The 16,231-nt window shown below is 39.6% G+C and overlaps 1 protein-coding gene across 2 annotated transcripts in view; it reads left to right on the top strand.

Annotated features, from left to right (window-relative positions):
- The window catches only part of LOC147446885 (proteasome subunit alpha type-2-A), a 59,245-nt gene extending 52,053 nt beyond the window's left edge, over positions 1-7,192 (top strand). The window contains exons 7-10 of one of the 2 annotated variants that reach the window (XM_086522829.1): positions 5,113-5,234; positions 6,040-6,102; positions 6,568-6,633; positions 6,800-7,192. In XM_086522829.1, coding sequence (XP_086378955.1) covers positions 5,113-5,234; positions 6,040-6,102; positions 6,568-6,633; positions 6,800-6,848 — 300 coding nt within the window. In that variant the 3' untranslated portion in view covers positions 6,849-7,192. The remainder of the gene's footprint in view (positions 1-5,112; positions 5,235-6,039; positions 6,103-6,567; positions 6,634-6,799) is intronic. The other variant, XM_086522830.1, reaches the window with a different exon arrangement.
- The last annotated feature ends 9,039 nt before the right edge of the window (positions 7,193-16,231 follow it).

The raw sequence follows: 16,231 nt of genomic DNA, 5'->3' as shown, positions 1-16,231 counted from the left end.
CAGGCGTGTGCTTTTCTGGAAGCATACCGGTCCCACAAAAGAGCAGACAGAGCAAACCAGAGACTTATGGAATTTATTTGGGGTATCTTCGCGCTCTGACTTCGGACTCACTGGCCACTGCCACCCTTACTTTATCGCGCATCGGGCGCGCTTCCGTCTTCATCCCTCTATCTTACAGGGCATAAGCCATAAAGAACCCAAGACATGGATTTGACAGAATATTTGCAGTTTTTGCTCAACGAGATTCAAGACATTCTTTTGCCACATCCTCAACAGAATTTTCCAATGTTGCAAAGTTTTCAACACTTTTTGAATTACATGTTACCTCCTCTGATGCCTCAGGTGATACCTCCTCCACCTGTACCAGAAAGTACGAGAGCTTCCAACCGGCAACCTTTCCAGCCGCCTGTTCCGATCGGGGAGTTTTCAAGAATATGGTGCAGCCATTTGACCCCGATCCAATGTAACCGCCTTTGCCACCACCGTTGCCCCCATCTCCACCACCACCACTCTACCAGGCTACAATGGTTGGAGCCCATATGTATATCCTTTTTATCCATACCGCCTAACCAACCCAAAGATTTCAAGGATGGCGGCACAACAATCAAATTTTTCACTTTTTCTGGGGTGAAAGATTGAAAGAAAGCATTACGATTCCTACAACAATTCGACAACATCTATGCTGTGGGCAACTATATAGAAGAATCCAAGATTTCTCGAGGAGCGGGATTTCTTAAAGATAATGCTATGCAATGGTGGAGTTCAATCGCGACACAACCGCATGCTCCAAGAACCTAGCAAGCTTTCAAGACAGTTTTTGCACGCAGTTACATGACTTCTATGTTTGAAGTCCGGATTTTGGTAGAGTGGGGCAACTTGAAAATGCTTGCCATCGAAACCATGGACGACTATAACCAACGGTTTCTCCACGTGTACCTGCCGGTGTCCTTCTTTAAGTTCATATCCTTGGAGGACCAGTGCAAGCGCTACACCATTGGACTACCATCACCATTGTAGGAATATTGTCTCTCCAAGCAAGTCTCTACCATGCAAGAGCTTATGGACCATCCCGCGGTCAGCTACAAATTGATGAAGGGAAAGCTAGAGTTTACTAGAGAACCACCTCCGGCCACTAACCACAACTCTCGCCAACAAAGAACAACTTTTCGAGAGTCTCGTGAAAGTCAACCACAAAGGCCTCGTTTGACACCTCAACAACGAGACACCTTACTACAAGAAGGCCGATGTTTTGGATGCTTTCAAACATGACATAACTATTTTGGTTGTCCCAAAGGCACTGACAGACCCGCGGAGTCGACTTCTGTGTCGACGGTCGACAGAAACCCAGGACCATCTCCAACCAAACGAGCTAAACCGGCCATTGGATTAATACCTGATATTTATGGCATATGCCTTGAAAGTACAAATGAATTGTGTCGAGCATATGACAAAGTCTTCGGTTTGAAAGCCCTAATTTTCTTTGACCCAGGAACTACAAAGAACTTCATCCATCCACAATTCTTGAAGCAAATGGACTTTGATTATGATGCAAAAGGCGGAGAAATTAAAGCTGAGCTAGCCACAGGGTAAACTCAGAAAGTGGTACCACTCATTGGTGCTCTTCTAGTGACCATCCAAGATTATCATGGAAAAGCCGATTTCCACATTATGAAGTTGGGCAATTGTGACGTTCTATTAGGCATGTCTTGGCATGACAAGAATGATGCGACTCTCCAGGTTCAAAACCGAACCATCACCGTGATGCAGAAGGGCAAGCCAGTCATCCTCAAAGTTCGGTTGTCCGAACGAAACCCTGAATGAACTCTCTAGTTGTTTTATAGTTAGATACTTTTGAACTTTGTTTGAAATTTGTTTGAAAATGGATGGAATCTGTTTTGAACCTGTCTTGGTGCTGATTTGAAATGTTCGACTCTGGTTTTAACATTGGTCTCAATGATTGGTGATTTTACTCCTAGGTGGAGGGTGAAAAATGATGTTTGAGAATGCTTGTTCATACTCATGGCCCGGACCCTTGTGGTTATTTGCGGGGGGAGTATTGAATGATTGAAAAGTGTTGATTTTACTCATGGCCCGGACCCTTGTGGTTATTTACGGGGGGAGTATTAAGAAGTCTGAGCAGCGGTTACTCTCAGCACCTCCAAACGACGCAGGCTGCGGTCTGGGGGGCGTTTGGTTGTAAAAGGCCTCTATAGCTCATGGCCCGGACCCTTTTAGGTTATTTGCGGGAGGAGTGATGAGGGAGTCGTTGAACAACTCATGGCCCGGACTTGGATGGTTATTTGCGGGGGGAGTGTTCATTGGCAGCTTTACGTTTCTATGTCCTGTAACATGCATATGTGAGCATTTGTGTTGCATTGTGATGTGCCAACCACTGAATATTCCTGATTGGATGAGATTGCCCGGGTATGTCATTTAGTGCATCAAGACATCCGTGGAAGATCAGTATGGTCTGGGTGTGATGGCTAATTTTACTACGCTGGAATATCAAGAGTGCCGATATGGACGAAAGGAGAAGCTAACTCCTTGATCAAAAGAGCCGAAAGGAGAAGCTAACTCCTTAACAAAAAGAGCGAAATTTTTGATCTAACTTGAGTTGTTTTGCAGATATGTTGTAATCGCGGACGATTACTCTCTTTCAAGAAGGGGAGATGTCACAAACTACTGACGTGTCAAAGCCCTAAAGAATGGAGCCAACTTGCAGATGTCGGCTGAGGGGCCTAAACCCTAAGAAGAACAAGTAATAGAAGAAGTCCTACCAACTTATGGGGACCCCGTCCGATGGGGCCCCAAGTGACATAAAGGAAATAAAGCAGGACCCCCCCCCCCCCCCCCCCCCCCCCCCCCCCAACACACACACACACATACAAAAGAAATTGTGTGTCCCCCCCACACACATACAAAAGAAATTGTGTGTCCCCTCCCACACACACACGCAAAATTGTGTAGCTGGTGATGATGTGGCAGAATTTTGAAAATTACGGTGGTTGATGACGTGGCAGGCTGTATAGATATCCGCGTTTTGCGTTGGTTGATGACGTGGCAGGCTGTACGGGATTTTGGTAAATTACGTTGACAGCTTTTTGGCATTGCTTTTGGGACCAAAAGCTTTTGAGTTTGAAGGCTTTTTATTGTAAACTGCTTTTGGGGCCTAGGGCCTTTAAATATGAGGTTAGGGCTCATTCTCTGGCATGCTTCCTAGAGAAGGTGCAGAGTCTCGAGTATCGGCTTGTACCGTGTTGATGCAATATAAAGAAATACTGAAAGGGGCGCCAAGGTTTGGGGCCAATACTCTCTGGGGTGGAATTCTGCCAATCCGTGTCGCGTGTCATCTCTCTCTTTCAGTTCAGTTGTTATTGAAGTGCTAAAAGTGTGTTCAGTTTGTTCTTTTCTATTGGCACGTGGTGCCCGTCTTGTGACAGTAAATACTAGTTCTTTCTTCGAAATGTGATAACCTACTCTTGCATGTGATTGTAAGTTGGTCGGGGTTAGGGTTTTTATTCCTAACCCATTTTTAATAATGAGGCTACTCGATAGGAACGTGTAAGTTGGTGAGGACTTCTTCTTCTTCTGCTTCTGCTAGGGTTTAGGCCCCTTGCCGTGTTCGAGAGGTTGACTAGGGTTAGGCTCAAGGAGTCCTAACCCTCTGGGTCTTTAGTGGCTTGACACATCAATAGTTTGTGACAGATACCATGTCAGAGGTGCAACGGAAAGGTGAATCAGATGACGATCAAGTCTGCAACCGCAAGCAAACCTCTTCTCGAACATGGGCAGCCACCGGGTCTCATATCTACCGCGACACAACTCCATCAAATCAGCCTTTGGGCTTGGGCAGCCCACCGCATGGCAAGGGGTATCACACCCGCACAGAAGCGCTTGCAGAAGGAGGCTAGAGAAGGAGGTGAGATGGCAATGTAGAGAGAGATTGCAATGAAAATGCTGTCAAGCTGCAGGAGAGATTGAGTGAAAATGCTAGAGGGGAGAGAGGGAACCCAAAAGGTTGGGAATTTGCAAAACCCCATATAGGGAGCACCTCCATCTACCCTACTCACCAAAAATCCCCACAACCCAAAAAGAGGAGGTACCTTACCGATAACTATGCCACATCATCTGAAAAGATAATAAATTGGCCATGGGACCAAATTTGGTCCCCAGCCGGACACAAACTAGACCTCGAAAAACCCTAGGAACAGGGGTTCCATCTCATGCCAACCTGTCGGGTGGGCACATACATGGCTTGTACTGCCAGGAAAGGTACGTCTACCTTAAATATGTCCGCGGACAGCCACAAAACAGTCCTCACTCGCCAAACTGCTCTTGGGAGATATTGAAGCTGCCACCGGACAAAGATGATACTCTTAACACTAGACTTGTAATGAGCCATAAAACTGGTTGAAGCCACAAAAATGGCTCACATCAAGATTCTAGTAAATGAAACATAACGTTTGTATATGACATCAAAATTTCATGAAACTTCTTAATAATGGGTTCAAGATATGAAAAAGGTTTGTAAATACACAATTTACATGAAAAGCTCAAAAATAAAAAATTTAGTTTTCTAAAATTACTAAATTTTATGTAAAACTGCATTTCAACACTAAACTTGGAGAAGTAAAAAATGTCGGCAGTCTTTGTATATGGGTTAAAAACGCTTGGTACATATATCACATACCTACTGAGGGATTTTTCAAAGAAGTTTGGGCCTGCTTAACAATGATTTGATTTACTTTCAAAAGAAAATAGAAAAATTTTGTCCATCCGCACATATTAGTTGTAGAAGATGGCAATGGAAAGACACTTTTAGACCTTCAATTAGTTCTGTACCAACTTATATTGAGTGTTAGTCAGAATTCTCTGAAACCATTTTCTATTTAGATAACTAACATAGTGTTGAGACTTTGTTTACAAAAGTATAAAAAAGCCACAAAAGTGGCTGATTTTTTACAGGCCTAGTGTTAACACTTTATGGATCTATATGTGTTTCATTGAGTCAGGAAATTGTAATTTCTATCAAGTTTTACTTCATATGTTTGTTCAAATATGCAGTTGGAGATGTTGCATGCTAATGTTGGGCTTTGCTGATGCTTGAAACAGGTGGATCCGTCAGGTTCCTATTTCTCATGGAAGGCTTCAGCTATAGGAAAGAATGTCTCTAATGCAAAGACCTTTCTAGAAAAAAGGTGTGATCAATCTCAAGTACATTCTTTTTTAATAAGGTGATCATTGTTTTCTGTTTTTGGTACTATTTATTTCATTTATTTTTGGGATCTAATTTTTCAAGTTGCTGCACATTCTTGTATCTGTTTTGGACTTCAGTTCTTCCGGGCTCTAGCTGGGAAATGATCCGTCATCTTTAGGGGACCACCTCATTTGCGAAGATTGACTCCTTTTAGTAAACATTAGCTTCTACAGATTATAGATGATCTGATCCGTTTCCTACCTGTTAGGCAGCTTTAGTCGGGCATTCATGTCTCATCTTCTTACGTTTGTCTTCATGATGCTGTTGGCAGGTTTGCAGTGTTGCGCTCATTTTAAATTTCTTAGTCTTCACTCAACAACATAGAAATCCGGCAGTACTATGCTTTTTTGGCTAGTTCCTTATTTTAGATTTCACTAGTTTCACTCAACAATGTAGAAGACCGGCTCTTACTTGAGAAACCCCGAAACCCTGGAACACATACATTTTATTTCTTTAGCATGAGAAAACACTTAAACATACATCACTTAGGGGTCACGATCTTTCAATGTTAGATGCAGTGGAGTTGAGATCTTGGACAGAAATGGGCAAATCACACAATCAGAATTCTCTTTGTAAACCTTGGATTAGTGAATGAAACTTTGCATTATTGATGGCCCTTTCTCAGAATGAACAGAGAATTCGATGGAGAGATAGATCTCTTGTAGATAGGCACATCTATGCAGAGAGATGGAGATTTGCTACAGAGAATGATAGTAACCCGATAGACGAAGCGTGCCAAGGTGGTGTAATTTTAAGTGTTGATGAATCGATGTATTTTTCAGGTACACAGACGACATGGAGCTTGAGGATGCTGTACATACTGCCATTTTGACCTTGAAGGAAGGGTATATATATTTTCTTTCGTTTTTTTGTCTTTATGTATTATTTCTACAAGAGTCTAGAAAGCCAGCATCTGGTTCTGTGTGAAGGATTCCTTTTAAAAGAATGTAATGGGTGAAGCAAATCCTGTTGAGAGTTTCAGCAGAGATATGTGAACATCTAATCGTTCAAATCTATCGACCTCGTTATCGACTAGGAGGACTTCTGCTTTAGGAACTCTTAGCCTTTTGATGTTTCTGAGCACCCCACTTGCTCTAAATGTACCTTTACCCTGCAATAAGTCTGACCATTTATGCTTCATAGTTTGACTGCTGCAATCTCTTATTTAGAGTGTTAGGTCAAGCATCTGCAGATTTTCTATGAGGCTCCCCTATTGTGATGCTTTGACATTCCCTGGCCCACTTCGCAAAGTTTATTAGCAAGCATTTGGGAAGGCCAGACCCTCAGACTCGGTGCATTTAATTTTGCAGTTTCGAGGGTCAAATTTCCGGCAAGAACATTGAAATTGGAGTGATCGGCTCGGATCGTGTTTTCAGGTAAGACTTGGTGCATGCGTGGTATTCCAACGTTGTTTTCACACACACACACACACACACACACACACACACACACACACACACACACGTGTGTGTGTGTGTTATACATACACACATGCACATACTTCCATATATATATATATCTCACGCTAATGAGGTGTTCCAGGGTTCTTACACCAGCAGAGATAGATGATTACTTAGCCGAGGTGGAGTAGATGTGTGGAGATACAATGCGTCCTGATTGATTTCACCCGCCATCTTGTCACGTGGAGGCCCTTGCCTTAGGCATGTGGCCAGAGAGTTCAGTGTTAATTTTGAATGGCTTTTGGTAAATGGTGTCATCCTCGCAGATGAATCAAAGATAAGAATTTGGCAATCAATCACTTTTTTTAAACTGATGACTATGAGCGCGACTGGATATTTTTTTTTTCTGCCCTAGGGTTCGGGCCCAGGTAGCTTGGCGCTGTCCTGGGTGGCAAAGGACTTAAGAGTTTATAAGAAACATTATTTACTTCTGATGACAGGCACATATACATCAAGAGGGGACTAACTTGACTGATGCTTCTCTCTTTCCTTCGTCTCTTGTAGTGTTTTATTTTGGCAAAGCCTTTGCAAGTACTAGATGAAATGATTATGATTTTGGAAATTCTTGAGGTAGCTGAGCCTGATTGCATGTCGTTTCGATTAAAACCACAATCAGAGGTGTAATTACGCCTTGTCTTGGGAGGGAATGGTATGGTTGATGAAAGTTTTTGCTCTTCTTGTTAGAAAGAGTATGGAGGTAGATATATTAAGTTCTGATTGAATTGGATTATGAGGATTGTTGATTTGATTTGGAACAACAAAGTCCAAACCAAATGCTGTTATTTTAGTGGTTTCTTTTAAAGATCTTGTACATGGTATGATTTGTGGCATACCATGTGTGCCATATGGCATATTAATAGTTGAGTTTGTTGAACTACCCAAGGCAGCGGAGGATCTATGCAAAGCTATATCCTTTTTTCACTGACTCAAGGAGATTGGATTGACTAGACTCTCTCAAACTTATTTATGAGACCCCTAGACATTTGGTAGGGTGAGCAATGAGGGTATGGTATACATTAATGTTAGCACTAGGCTAAGCGGCCTACTTTTTAGCTTAAATTTGTAACTTCACTTATTTTTTTAATACAAAGAGTATGTCATGTCCAAAGTTGTCATTTTGATTATTTTTAGTAGTTGGGGTTGTGAACCTGTATGCTATGTCTAGTCCTTTCCTACTTAGACTTGAGTTTGTTTTGAGCCTTTGGCGACGATATAAAAGCCAACTTTTGCAAAAAAACTCAAATAAAGCTAATAAGCTCATGTATAGTCTCTGAGTCATATGTATTCTCCTACAATCTTCTCTTGCTCGGAACTCTCTTGCGGATTGTTCGGCTGGAGCGTTGCATGTTCATTGTATTCATAGGTGAAAGCTCTATGCGACATTATAGGTTTTTTGTGATGATTCTATGATTTTGTTGGAGCTAATCCTCTTCTTAATCTTTCTTAATCTAATCATAACTCAAGTTTTAAGCATCCAAATTACATTTTATACATAGTAGAGGTGTTAGAGCAGCATTCCTAAGCTATTGAGTGCATTTTCTGACTCAAAATGGAGTAGGTCATAACAATCTTGTAAGTGGTTGAAATGTGGATTTGAAACCCTCAACGTATATGTTTGGGATCTGTGTACCTAACCTATAAGTTTGGTAATGGTTTGACTTCTTTTGCTTGGTGAGTCTTGAAGGTTTGCTTGCGGATGCTTCGGTTAGGTTTGATGTTTGACATGCAGTTGAGTGTAGCATTGAGTAGATAAGGATCAATCGTGTTTTCCAAGAGGTTGACTACCTTTTGTAGCCTCTATGCATTAATCAAGGCGTGTCTCACAGTATGACATTTATATACATGGTTCTTGTTATCCATAGAGTGAGGCTTAGCAACCCCGCGAATTTACACTTGGCATTGTTGTCGGCGACAAGGTGACCTAAAATAATGCAAACTTCAATGCTCAGATATTATTGTCCAACACTTATTTTAGGTTCACCTAAAATAAAACACCGACTTTTTTTTAATCGCATAATTGAAGAAAGTCGTCTTCAGCTATGCAGAGGTGTCTTGAGAGTGTTCGTACTTATTGAAGATCTTTTGTGCATAGATTAAGTTGTTTTTGAGTGTTTAACAAAATAGGCTATGTCAGAGTCTATGAGTTGATACACATTCCATATGAAAAACCAAGAAAAACTAGTGTTGGTGGACACTTTTCACTACCTTTTTGTTGATTTGATTAGGATAGTGTAAGTATTTACCAAAACAGATTTCCCACCTATCTTACCCTATGAATTGTCATTAGTTACTTCACAAAATTTCAAAGTTTCTAAGTTTCGAACTCCTAAGGTATAGCTCGAAAGACCACAAAACTGCCAATCATCTACAAGGTGGGAGGAAAATAATGTAACAAATTGAAGAGAGCTCAAATGTTGTTCGAGGAAAGAAGAAAGTCAATGTCAACTGAGTTTAAGGAACCAAAGTGATAATTGGGAGGTTCAATGTTGATAGGTAAAATTTATGAACCCATCAACACAGCCTTGGAAGCTTTTCAAGCGGGCTCAAAAGTGGATCAGACAATGAAAACAAAATGAAAGCACCACCTTACTCGTGATATGAAAGAAGCAAAGCTAGAAGCTTATCGTGACTTAGTACAAATCACACAAATGATGCTTGACGCCCAATCAAAACTGAAAATCATTGGGAATCCAACAAAAGATGAAACGAGACCAGAACTAGTGAAAATAAAGGACACTAAAGAAGTGAGAGATTCTTTAGTTGAAAATGAAAAACCACAAATGATAAATACCAGACATTGAGAACGAAATCCCCTTAGTGGAGGAAGATTGGCTAAATCACTTGTGGGAAAGAGTTAGAGAGGTGAACAATGAAAGCCTGACATTGAAATCAGCTCCAATCGAAGAAGTTTGGTTAGACCATCCACCCATGGAATTGGACAGATAATCTCTATATTGGTCCATGTCAGTTCACTTTTTCATGATCATGTTTTTTATCCAGTAGCCATGATACTTGGTTGGCTACACATTTCTCCCCGATCTTGAAAATATACATAATCAGGGAGCTAGATCACCCATGATTTCCTAGAATGAAAAATTACCCTAATTGCGGATCGGATAATTGTTGAAAAATGATTGCCTAGAACCTGATAAGAATGCGAAGCCAATTGAAGCTTTTTGCATGCAATGTGGCAAAAAAGGTGGACATTATCGTGAGGAGTGTCCAGGAAATTTTATAAATAAAAGAAAAATGGATATCGACATAGTACATGTCATGCCAGTTAGCTCCTCTAGCAATGAACCTATAGTTCTAATCAAGGTAGTGACAAGGTCACATGAGAAGAAAAACAAACAAAATAGTGAGCCAGACAGTAGTAAGAAGTCTTCTAAAAACTCCCAAAAAAAAAAGACAACAACGATACGAGCTTAGGAAACAGAAACAACGAAGAGAAAGCTCAAATGTTGTTCGAGGAAAGAATGAAGTCAATGTCAATTGAGTTTAAAGAACCAAAGTAAAAGGCTCAATGTTGGTAGGTAAAATTTATGAACCCATCAATTTATCCTTGGAAGCTTTTCAAGCGGGTTTAAAAGTGGATCAGACAATGAGAACAAATGAAAGAACCACCTAACTCGTGATATGAAAGAAGCAAAGTTAGAAGCTTACCGTGACTTAGTACAAATCATATAAATGATGCTCGAAGCCCAACAATCAAAACTGAAAAGCATTGGGAATCCAACAAAAGATGAAACTAGATCAGAACCAGTGGAAATATAGGACACTAGAGAATTGAGAGATTCTTTAGTTGAAAATGGAAAACCTGAAATCTTAATAGTAGACACTGAGGGCGGAATCCACTCAGTGGAGGAATATTGATTAAATCACTTGTGGGAAAGAGTGAGAGAGGTGAACGATGAAAGCATGACATTGAAATCAGCTCCAATCGAAGAAGTTTGGTTATACCATCCACCCATAGAATTGGGTGGATAATCTCAATATGGAGATTCGGGACCAAAATAGTCAAACTATTCAAAAGCCCAAACACTCAAAATCCTATCGTCATACTTGAAGAATAACGAAGAAGCATCCTTGGTAAGTAAGACCACAAAAGTAAACTGGAAAAAGCAGACTTTAGATGTGAAAAACCTTCAATCAATCATGTCAACACCTCTTCAATGCACTGTAACATTGGGAGAATTGTGAAAGGTCAAACCACATCTATGAGAAATATTCAAAAAACTTTAGAGAAAGTGGGGAATACAAGATTAACGAAGGTAAAAGCTGAAGAGTTGCATTTAGAAGAAACTCTAAGTAAACTTGTCAAATCCGTTTCCATGAACAAAGTAGGAGAATATAGTAAGAGAAACGAAGGAAACACAACTCTTCATGTGGAATATAACAATGTAAAGACCATAGTTGTATTAAACAATGGGGTAGGCATTGCCATAGCCACTAAAGTAGTCTAGGAAGCTTTGGATAGACCAACAATCAGGCAAACAAGAATGAATTGCAATTGGTAGATGGACACATTGAACGAGCAATGGGATTACTAGAAAATGTGATAGTTAGCTCATGCAAAATTGACTACCAACATACAAGTTCTATTGTAGGTTTAAAGAAGAAATTGAACTATGAGATAATTTTGAGATGACCTTTCATGAGACTGATATAATTGATCCAAAATTGGAGAGATGATCCCCTATATATGAAACAAGATGGATCAATTACACAAGTAAACCTGAAAGATCACTCTTATAAGGATGTTCTAAAAACACGTATCTGACTCACAAATATCGGCTAAAACTAAATTACCATAATTGATTGAATAAATTCACTCCTATTTGGATGTGTGAGGCTTCAAAGAATAGTAGTTTAAGACCAGAGGATTGCATCTTGGATCGAAAATGAATGATACCGATTATGTACGTGCATATTTGTTTGAACACTTGTTCAAGCCATTTGAGTGGATTCAAATATTGGTTACCATGGATGTTTGTGTCAACGAATCTATACCAATCTTATTTTGTGATGAAGAAGGCTACGACGTAGTCCCAATCCAAATGGTAACCATTTTTCCATTGGATGATTAGTAAGTTTTCTCTAATCATTATTATGATGCTACTGATGAGCTAGAGGAGGAGACTCTTACCACCACAGAGAAATTCGACTTAAAGAAAGAGCACATAAGAGCAAAATTACAGCGAGGAGGAGAGAAAAATTTCTTTAAATTTTTTGATAAACATCGAAGATAGCAATATAGATATAGGAAAAAAAAGAAGAAAAATAGAGAAGAAACCATTTTGTGCTAGAAGTCAAGGGCAATTTTTTATGATGACACAGAAGATTGTATCAAGACAAAATCACAGGCAGATACTCCATCTCATAAAACGAAAAAAAAAAACGACAAATTGAAACAAAATGGAAACCTCAAAAAGTCAACAAAGCAAAAGAAAAAGAACCATTTATGACTTAAATAGAAAGAAAGGAAAAATACAGAGAATTAAAGAACCTTGAAAGAGGTCTGGACGATTGAAATAGAATAAAAAAATGACAAATAAAGGGCTATAAGTGTTCCATTGCACTACAAGAAATATCATGTGTCGAACTGAAGGATCATTGTAGAGTAGTCCATGACACAGCTTAGGGAACCAAAGAATCCTATGAAGGTCCAAAAAATGCCAAAAAGATTGACATAGCAAAACATGAGGAAGAATCAAAATCGGCTTACATAGCGACTGACCTGTCTCAAGAAGAAGAGAAGATTCTCGTCAAAATCCTAAAGGAATATAGAGCTATCTTTGCATGATCTTATCAAGATTTCAAAAAAGTAGATTTTGACATGTGTTAGTATACTATACCCATGCCAAATGATGCTAAACCAAACAAACAAAGACCCTATACTTACAATGAGACTTTTGTGAACAAGATCAAAGAAGAGATAGAAAAACTCAAGGAAGCAAAATTCATCTACAAAATTGAGCACACTGATTGGATGTTTCCAATCGTGGTGGTACCAAAGAAAAATGATAAACTGAGTGTGTGAATGTTATGACTATCATGGATAATTACCCTCTTTTTATCACTGATCATGTTTTATAGCGAGTCGTTGGAAAAAAAGATTGCAAATTCTTGGATGGATTCTTCGGCTATAGTTGGAGAATCCATAGCCAGATAGCCACTGTAGCCGTTGATCCAAAGGACAAGCACAAAACAACTTTTGCTACATAATGGAGAATATTCGCATATAGAGTCATGCCTTTTGGGCTGACAAATGCTCCAACAACATTCCAAATGATGATAAGTTATACTTTCAAGGAATACTTGCAAAATGTCTTAGAAGTTTATATGGATGACTTGTGTGTACATTCATCAATACAAACAGACCATTTTGAGCATCTCAAGAGTGTCTTTGAGAAATGACGTCTATATAGCATTTGTTTAAATCCTAAGAAATGTGTATTTATGGTTAGCCAAGACAAAATTCTGAGATATTGTTTCAAAAAATGCAATTGCTACTGATATGAAAGAAGTGGCAATAATTGTTGAAATGCTTAGACTGAATAATGTCGAGGAAGTTTAAGCTTTTATGGGACATTGTGGATATTATCAAAGATTTATCTACATGTATGTTGTAATTGCTAAACTTATTTATGGTCTTATCACTCAATTTGTCTAGATCAATGAGTGCAAAGAGTCATTTCAAAATCTAAAGCAAGCTTTGTCTTAATCACCTATCTTGAAAACTCCAGATTGGACTAAAATTTTCCATGTGCATGTTGATGCTTCAAATTTTTCTATTAGTAGCATAACCAAAAGAGGGAATCATGGATTTTATCATAACCATGTAATACAGGAAGAATTATAAGATGGTTCATCATCTTATTGGAGTTGGACTTTACAGTGGTTTTTAAAGAAGACACCATGCATCAGAGAGCTGATCACTTATCAAGGATCACCTCAAGGGAACCTCCCAAGGGAGTTGATGATGATTTGTTAGATACATATCTATATCGAGATGATTCTAGATGGTCAGAGGATCTAGTTACTCTAATAGCCATAGCACAAGAAGATTCACAAATTCCACTTCGTATAACACCAGGTTGATCGAGCAATTGCCTATGTATGAGTTGTTAGCCGGAAGACTGTACCGAAAGAACATAAATAGATTTCTACTTTTGTAGATAAGTCTAGAGGAACATGCTAACGAGCTGAATCAAGCTCATACAATAGTAGTTGGGATCCATTTTGCAGTAGACCAAACCTTGAAGAGACTTACGTGGCTAGGGGTTTACTGGCCAAATATGGAGTGAGATGTTCATGCCTATGTAGATAGTTGCTGCCAATGCTCAAACAGAGCAGTTATACTACATGCTACTTTGTTCTCTATTGCACGTAAATGAAACAAATATTTTGTGGAGTACTTCATAAACATAAAATCTTTTGAAGTTATGAGTAAAGTTAGACAAAGAGAAATCAAAACGAAGGCTCTAAATTACACAGCTGATCGGCCAACAACTATACCAAGGAGGACCAATAGCTAAGACTATGTGCTAATGAAGAGGAGAATATTGCTATTTTGGAACAGGCACATGCGAGTCTAGCAAGGGGGCCATTTCTCTCATGAGACTACGGCTAGAGCAATGCTTGCATATAATGGCCAACTTTATTTGTAGATGCTAAAGAATTTGTATAGAGATGTGACTCTTGTCAAAGAGCTAAAATGCCAACTAGAAGGGATAGCATGCCATTCTGACCAATGATAGGAGCAAGAGTATTTTCCAAGTGGATATTGACTTTGTTGGTCCTATACAACCACTTTCTTATAAGACAAATGCACAATATATTACTGCAGCCATAGATTATCTGACCAAGTGGGCCGAAGGGAGAGCCAATAGGAAGAATGATGAACAAACCACGGCTGTAGTTTTGTATAAATATGTATTCATGAGATACAAATTTCCTATTGATCTCATGAATGATCGAAGGACACACTTACTCAACGAGGTGCTATAAAATTTTATGAATGAGTTTATGGTTATCCATAACAAGTCTACACCCTATCATCCTCAAGCAAATGGCCAAGAAGAGCACACACAAACAAAATCCTTAGCTCTAGATTGTGAGCTGTAGATGTACTGAGCGAGAGATGAATCTTCATTCAGCTCTTTGGGCTTATCGGGTTTCCTATAAAACGGCTTTGAATGCCACTCCTTTTAATCTTATCTACAGACTTGATGCTATATTTCCAATGGTGTTTTTACTTCCAACACTCAGAGTTGCACGTGACGTAGAATGGAAGGGTCATGAACAATTGGAATAACTAAAAAATATTGAGCAATTAGATGAGCAAAGGCCGGTAGCCATTGTACACATCTATGCATAAAAGAGGAAATGTGTCCTTGTACAATAAGGGTGTTTTCACACTATCACAAGCAAAAAATCGGTGCCCAAAATATAGTGTCCAATTTATTAATGGGGGGTGCCAAGCTCTTGTGAATAGTTACATATTGTGGAATTTTTGTTTTGGAGAAAAGCTGCCTAAGAGAGTTTTGATTGGTTGGAGAAATAAGGTTGAAGGTGTCACCAAATATGGACAACGAAGAAGTGTCACCAAATATGGACACCAAATATGGAGAAATAAGGTTGAAGGTGTCACCAAATATGGACAATGAAGAAGTGTCATCTAAAACACGAAGAGATATGGCAGCACGCTAGAAGCCATGTTGGATATGGCGCTTGCGAAGAATGGCAGTGTGTATCCTCATTGCCACCCATTTTTTGCTTCTCAAATTCTGATTGGTTGCTGTCAAGAAAAATAGCGGGCATTAACACCGAGCGTATGTGAAACCAGCCTAAGTGAGAAGAGGCTAGTTGCACTTGAAATTCAATAAGCAAGAAGTTTATTTCTCGTATCTTTTGTCTTCCTTCTCACACATGGACTATCTTCACTGTTGTTTTTAGGAGTTAACATGGTATTAGAGCCGAAAGGAGGGGCCGTCATTAAGTGGAAGGAAGGTTAGGTGGAAAAATTAGAGTCGACCTATTTAGGCATTGAAGTTTTTCTTGGATCTACTTTATGCTTCTGTCCTCAAACGTATGGATGGCCATCACACCCCTCTTTGTCCGCCTTTTTCTCTTTGTCTCTCTGCGGACATCTATGCCCCCTCCCGCCACTCCCTCTTCTTTCGCCTCTAGGCATCTGGGATCCACATGAAACTAGACACCGACAATTTCAAACTTAGGGTGGTTTCAGGCTGCACAAGTGCAGCTCGTTCGCTAAGACATTTTTTGCCCACTTGTATTCACACAATGCAAGCAATATGATATATAAACAAATTTTCCACTTTATATCAACGATAGATATTGGCCTATTGGATAGTGTTGTGGGTTCTCTCATGGTGGGGTTGCGAGATCAAACACTGACTCGTTTTTGACATTGTGAAGCCTACGAACTCGTTGTATGTCAGTGGTGGTGAGGCCACACATGAGAATGGTGGGTCCAAAAAAGCCTCCCTTC

The sequence above is a fragment of the Adiantum capillus-veneris genome, chromosome 11 (assembly GCF_014529385.1).
Source record: "Adiantum capillus-veneris isolate H3 chromosome 11, ASM1452938v2, whole genome shotgun sequence".
NCBI classification, from domain to species: Eukaryota; Viridiplantae; Streptophyta; class Polypodiopsida; order Polypodiales; family Pteridaceae; genus Adiantum; species Adiantum capillus-veneris.
Note: the sequence above shows the minus strand (reverse complement) of the source record. Positions and strands in the feature narration are given on the sequence as shown.